Source organism: Sesamum indicum, linkage group LG1 (genome assembly GCF_000512975.1).
Source record: "Sesamum indicum cultivar Zhongzhi No. 13 linkage group LG1, S_indicum_v1.0, whole genome shotgun sequence".
In the NCBI taxonomy this organism is placed as follows: domain Eukaryota; kingdom Viridiplantae; phylum Streptophyta; class Magnoliopsida; order Lamiales; family Pedaliaceae; genus Sesamum; species Sesamum indicum.
In genome coordinates, this window is record NC_026145.1 from 5,165,551 (window position 1) to 5,172,432 (window position 6,882).

At 34.5% G+C, this 6,882-nt stretch overlaps 1 protein-coding gene across 1 annotated transcript; it reads left to right on the forward strand.

Moving 5' to 3' along the window:
• LOC105157179 lies at window positions 4,614–6,033 on the forward strand. Its single transcript, XM_011073510.2, has one exon. It carries the CDS (start codon window positions 4,819–4,821, stop codon window positions 5,752–5,754), a length of 936 nt encoding a protein of 311 aa, XP_011071812.1. The 5' UTR covers window positions 4,614–4,818; the 3' UTR covers window positions 5,755–6,033.

Consider the following 6,882-nt stretch of genomic DNA (forward strand, 5'->3'; position numbering starts at 1 on the left):
TTGATTGATTACTTACAATTTTTGTTTTAGCTACTTGAATGAATCGATGTTCAAGGTCTTTAAGTGGCAGGCTGGTAGGTACCTGCGGAAGTAGTTCGAGGACGCCCGAGCTCAATGTCCTGATCGTTGTGGTTGGCCGATCAGATTTGGCGCTAACTGTTAGGATATGGGCAAGTCCAGAGTTCAAGACTTAGTCGGCAAAGAATAAGGTCAACTAGGCAGCTAACCCGACCCTAGCAGCTATTGTTTACTGCAGTGGATCATCCTCCTTTGGGGTGCACAAGCATAACATGATAACTATCTTAAGCCATTTTAATTTTATTTTATTATTTTAATGCAGTAATCATTTTTATGTTGGTCTTGGACAGGAGGAACTACTAGGTCGCACTGTCAAACAGATAGAGGGGTTTGAGAAAGTTTATAAAAGAAAGGAGGACTAGCAATGGAGCCGACAGAGGGCAGAGGAAGTCGTGGTAAGTAGACTAAATCAGTCGTAATTTTTTTATTTTCAACTGAACTTGATTTTATTTTATTTTACTAATCCATTAATCTATTTAGAGCAGGCATTCCAGAGGATGATGGAAGAACAACAATCCCAGCCATCGAATGACCAACAAGATCCTCCATCATCTTCTTAAAGCTTGGTCACCGAGCAATAGTTGTGGATGTCAGGAGCGGGCAGCTGGACGAGGAGCGTGTATTCAATCTCGACTTTGAGGCCCACCTCACAATTGCTGGACCATCACACCCTAACCCGTTCACTACTGTACCGCCCCTGACACCACAGTTTGTGACTCCCAGTCCTCGATGATCGGGTCACGATGCTCGAGGAGACACTGGAGCACTAGGCGACCACCTGTCCCGACCCTTCGCCTCTCCGACTGTCTAACCTCCAACTGATACCCCGACGCTTGATGACGGGAAGAGCACAGTGCGACACTACCGACGGGGAGCATGATCTAGATTAAGGTAGTTTTTCTTTTTTTATTTTCTTTTAAATTTGTATGTATATGATGAATATAAATTTTAAATGCTATTTTAATTTAATTAATTATGTTTTTACTATTTTCTTGCTAGATAAATTGTATAATATTTCACATTTAACAAATTCAACAAAAAAAAATATAACTAAAAGATCAACAAAGTGTTGAAAAAATAAATATTATTATAATTTAAATATAAATAAATTATATATAAATATACTACATTTGTAACGGCTTCTGTAAGGATTTTAGAAATACACTTCATTATCACAAAACCTGAAATCTATTCTTAAAGCCACTCGAATATATTCATCTAACCATTACGAAAATCTGTCCAAAAAGCGTACCAAAATGAGATACAAACACTAGTATGTCTCCATTTAAAAAGATGTTACTAAAATAGGATAAAAAGTCGCTTCAGATGCCGTTCGAAACTACAAAAACATCCACAATAGGAGTCCCAAGGTCGTTACAATATGTGCTAGCATTGATATTACAAGATGAGGTATAGACACCATAGCAAAAAAGGCACGACCATCGCAAATAAGTTCAAAAGGCCATTTCAAACTGGATATATACTTATAACCATGTGTTACGATGTCCATTCCAACAAATGGTCTAATAAATTCAAAGAGGTCATTCCTAAAAGAGTACCAAAGTTAATTTCTGCATTCGATCAATTATTCTAATGGTGATGTTGATCGTAAAAACATTTGGCACAATTTGGAAAGACTTTGCCTGGAGTCATTACAATTTTTTTATAATACCTGTTAAGGAATGAATGCTCTTCTGCTACAAAGGCCATACCATTTTATAATTTAGGCCAATTCAATTAATCAAATATGAAATCAGATCGGACATACCTCGTCTTACCATAATATCTTTTCCTCACTTCACTAATGATATTGTCATGTATCCCATATTAATTCTAGTCGAAGAGCTCACAACAATTGCATTGCATGTTGCATCAATTGAGGCTATTGTTGGAGGTATCATGCATTCTAACTTCACTGAAGATGTTTCGCATCCCATATCGATCGCAGATGAGTTGATGCAGCGTGACATGCAATTGGTGCTGTGCTTTGCGAATTACTATCCTCACAAATGATGTCGTCAAGTGTGTTGCATCAATTCTGACTATGAGCTTGATGCAACATGCGCGATGCAATTGATCTCATTAAGTGTGGTATTATCCTCTTTAATTTCACAAATAATACTGTCATACATCCTACTTCAATTGCAGACACGATTAAACCCAACCACTGTTGAGCCCTAGCGGCCAATAGGGCTTACTCACCAATTTCTATATACTACCCCCTCCCCTCCCCCCAAAAAAAATACTACTTTCTAGAATTTTTACTAATTATATTTTCTTTATATATTTCATTTAATTTGCAATTATTATTCTACAAATTTAAAACTCAATACAAAGAAATATAATAATAGTAATAAAATATAAGTAATAATTTTAAAAATTCACTTAAAAAATATATTAAATGATAACATTTTTTATCTTATCATTACATAATTATATTAGTGTCAAGAATTGTGCATGAAATTATTACTATGAATAATTAGTGATACATTTATAATAACTAAATAACAATAAAATATAATGACATCAATTATTTATTGTAACTAAGTTGTCATTATATATATGTCAAATTATTCATAGTAATAATTTTATGCACTATATTTACTACTAATTTTTACTAATAGCAAACTAATTCTATAAAATGATAATCACTATTTTGAAATTATAAAATTCATTATTGAAATGAAAAAAATTATTATCATTAAATTTATACTTAGTGACAATATAAGAATTATCATTCACTTTTTTATGAAATCAAATTTCTCTTATTCTTTTTTTTTTTTGTTTCAATGAATTTTGAAAATTTAATATTTTATTCAGTAAATCAACTATTTAAATTATGCTAGGGTTAAACTGTTTTTCAAACTCCACAACTGATTGCAGACAAAGAGTTGATGCCGTGTGAGACATGGTCGGTTCCTTGTTATATATAAGATTGTCCACTCTAATTTTATACGAACTTTATAATTTTATTTTAAAAAAACACATAAAATTAAAAAAAAAATAAACCATTAAAATTTTTTATCTACAATTCATGATATATTCGTGACACCATCACCAAGGTCCAAGAGAGCAACTCATTTATAGTGTCTGATAAAAAAGAAAAACCGAGGGAATAGTTGCAAAAAAATAAGTGAAGGAACAATGAAAGGGTTATGTGGTCCCCGTCGAGTAGGGCATTGTTGATTGATGTGGGTGGCTTGTGAGGAGTGGGAGACATGTAATCAACACACCAGTTATTATTTTAGACTATTTTTAGGTCCAAAGGTAGAAGGCTATGTCTTGTTCACTAATCCAAGCACGCCATCGTCTCCCACTTTTTCTCACCTCTTTTGACTTCTATCAATCACCATTATTACCTCACGCTCCAAAAATCATCACCCCGACCTCCATAGCTCATAATAATACTTTCTGCCATATTTTCTATGAATGCTTTTTAATAATACATCGTATTTTCTATAAAAAAAAATAGCTCATAATAATACTGCATTTTAAGACAATCATTCTTAAAAATAGGAAATTTTTTGCTTGCATTTGGTTAAGTGTATATATCCTAATTAAGTCAATTGGATAAATGTTCATTTTTTATTTAATTTTTTTGTTACTATCAATAAATTTGATAAAATTAATTAGTGAAAGAGTCAATTTATTAGATGTGACAAATGTCAGGAAATATTGAATATAATTTTTTAAATCGTAAAAATTTATATATAATTATATCAAATCTCAAGAAAGGTGATCGAATTACCTCTAATATTTTGTCACATTTTATACTCTAGAGTATAAATTACTACCTAAGATGTGAAGATGTGCATATTATATTTGTATCTGTGGAATGAAATCATGGAAAAAAATAAATTTTCTATTAAAAAAAGGGGTAAATCACAATAAAATTCTCTTAAAAATTGATACAATTAAAAATATTCCAACGTTGTTTGAAGAGTTATCAATATGTATTTTCTTAATTTTAACAATTGTCTAAAAATTAGTCCAAATCCATTAGTCTCTTTTAGGCATTCATCAATTTTTCATGATGAACTACCAAATAAAGTGGCCTTGTGGATTATAAATTATGTTTTTTACCTATTTTTTTAGAATTATTTGAAATTATGGATTAAGTGAATAATTCTTTGCAATTTTGAAATTTTTACGTCCACTTGTCCGATTTTCTTTCACAATTTTTTATTTTTGTAAAAAGAGAAAAAATACAGTAATGACAAAATCGATAATTTCAAGCCTCATCCAAGAATTACATAATTCCGCCAAACATCAACGAACATTTGTAATTTTTCAAGTAATGGAAGAATATCCAAATTATGTCAAACTTCAAAAAAACTCTACTTAATTTACCCATTAAAATTTTATATTTCATCTCATGTTCCACTCTATTTATAATGCTAGGTATCCATAGATGCAGTTTACATTAAAAAAATAGTTTATACATTTAATTTTGTGATATAAGATAAATCATAAAATTAAAACAGAAAATCCGACTGGTGTACAGTGCATCTTTAAATTGAAAATAGCCTTCCTTTTCCACTACCCTTGATAGCAGAAGAAAAGCCACTCAGAATCTTACATATCCCTCAGCAGTCAGTCCCTAGTTTCCCACACTAACATAGCACAAGAAGCTGATTAACACACAGCTAACTTTCAACTACATAGACACAATCAAGCCCCTTTTTTCATGCTTGAAATCTCACCCTACTAAACAATCCTTTGATCAAACTCTTTACTTAAATGGACTTCATATTCACCCTCACTCTCATGCTCCTCTCACTGGCGACTCCAGAAGCAGTAAAGCCCGGTACTCAAGAGATCAAATCGGCTCGTATTCTTGATCTTGTCATCAGAGACTACACATTCAAATCATACAACAAGAGCAACTTCTTGAGAACAGGCAAACTGCAGCAGATCAACCTACCTGCAAATCTTTCAGGCATAAACGTGGACACGATAAGGCTGCGTTGTGGCAGTCTCCAACGTTATGGTGCAAGAATCAAGGAATTCTACTTAGGCATCGGTGCGAACGTGCATCCCTGTGTGGAACGAGTCATGCTGGTTCGACAAAATCTTGGATCCGAATGGTCGTCTGTGTACTACAACAGCTACGAATTATCAGGCTATCAGCTCATCTCACCTGTCTTAGGCCTACTTGCTTACAGTTTTGCTGACAGAAACTACAGTACGATTCCATCTGATCTTGGAATTGAGGCCGGAAAAAAGCCCATCACTGTAGACTTTAGCAGCACAAACTTGCTCGCTATTGCGTCAGGGATCATCCCTTTGTGCGCAAGCTTCGAGCATGATGGAAAAGTCATTTTATCAAACCAATCGCAGCCTAATGTCTGTGTTGCAACAAAGAACGGACACTTTGGATTGGTGGTGGAGTCGACGCTGGTGCCCTTGAAAGGGAAGGTTGTGAGCAAAGGGAAGATAGTGATTGTGAGCTCGATCGGAGGTGCGTTAGGGGCTTGTCTTTTGAGTTTGCTGATGATAGCGATGTTGGTGAATGCAAAGAAGAAGAAGGAGAGGATGGATGAGTTGGAGAGGAGGGCTTACCAAGAGGAGGCTTTGCAGGTTTCGATGGTCGGCCATGTCAGGGCTTTTACAGCTTCTGGTACGAGGACTGTGCCCACGCTTCAGAGTCATGAGTATCAAAATGGTGGTTCTTGAATTCAAGATTTTTGTTTATGTGTTGTATGATAAAGAGTGCATCGAAGATTCGTTCATGGTTGCAGCATAGGATTCGGAAAAGAATTTCATGACTGACAATTTCTTCATCAGTTCTGCTGATCTGACTCAATTTTGTTGTAATATTCTGAAAACAAATTCAGTGGGTGTGGAAATTTCTTTAATTTATTTACTTCTGTATGTTCTTTTCTTGTAACCTTAATTTGATTATGATGTTTATTGTGTTGGAGAGACAATGCATCTATATAGACCTTGAAACTTCTTATTTGTTTTTCTAATATTTGGTAATTCTAGATTTATCCAATAGGTCCTATAAATTGGCTTGTACACCATAGTTTGCAACATAGAAAGCCAAGTAGCTTAATAAAGAAAATATTCTCTGCACTTACAAATTGGTATCAGAGCATTTTGGATCCTAGGAAGTAAAAAAATGTCTCAAGCAGTACGGGATCATCTTTCTCCTTGGTTCCATTCATACGAATATTGGAAGATCAAGATGAGGACATTTCAATGCTGAAGGACTATGGACATCAGTCGAGAAGGGCGTCAATGAGCCTAAAAATGAAGCTGGAATGAGTAACGTGGAAAAGAATGAACTTGATGCTGCACGACATTTGGATGCATGCGTTCTCAGCAAAATTCACATGAGCTATGGGAAACCCATCTCTTGAAGATATCAAATGCGCCTACAACAAAGGAAGCATGGAACACTTTGGAACAAGAGTTTCATGGTGACGAAAAGGTGAAACTATCAATCTTCAAACTCTACGACGAGATTTTCGAAATTTAAAATGAAAGATTCTGAAAATATCCAGAGTATCAAACTAGAGTGATGACATCGTCAACCAAATGAGGATGTATGACGAAACGATCACTGCTCAGCTTGTTGTAGAGAAAATTTTGATGAGCCTAACAGGAAAATATAAGTACGTGTTTGCTGCTATCGAGCAATCCAAGGATCTCACGGTGCTAAAAATAGGATAACTCATTGGATCTCTTCAAGCGCACGAAAAGAGAAGATTGTCACAAGCAAACCAATCAAATGATGTTGGAAATAATGCTGGAAATTCTGGACAACAGCAAGCTAAAGAAGGCATAGGATGAACACTC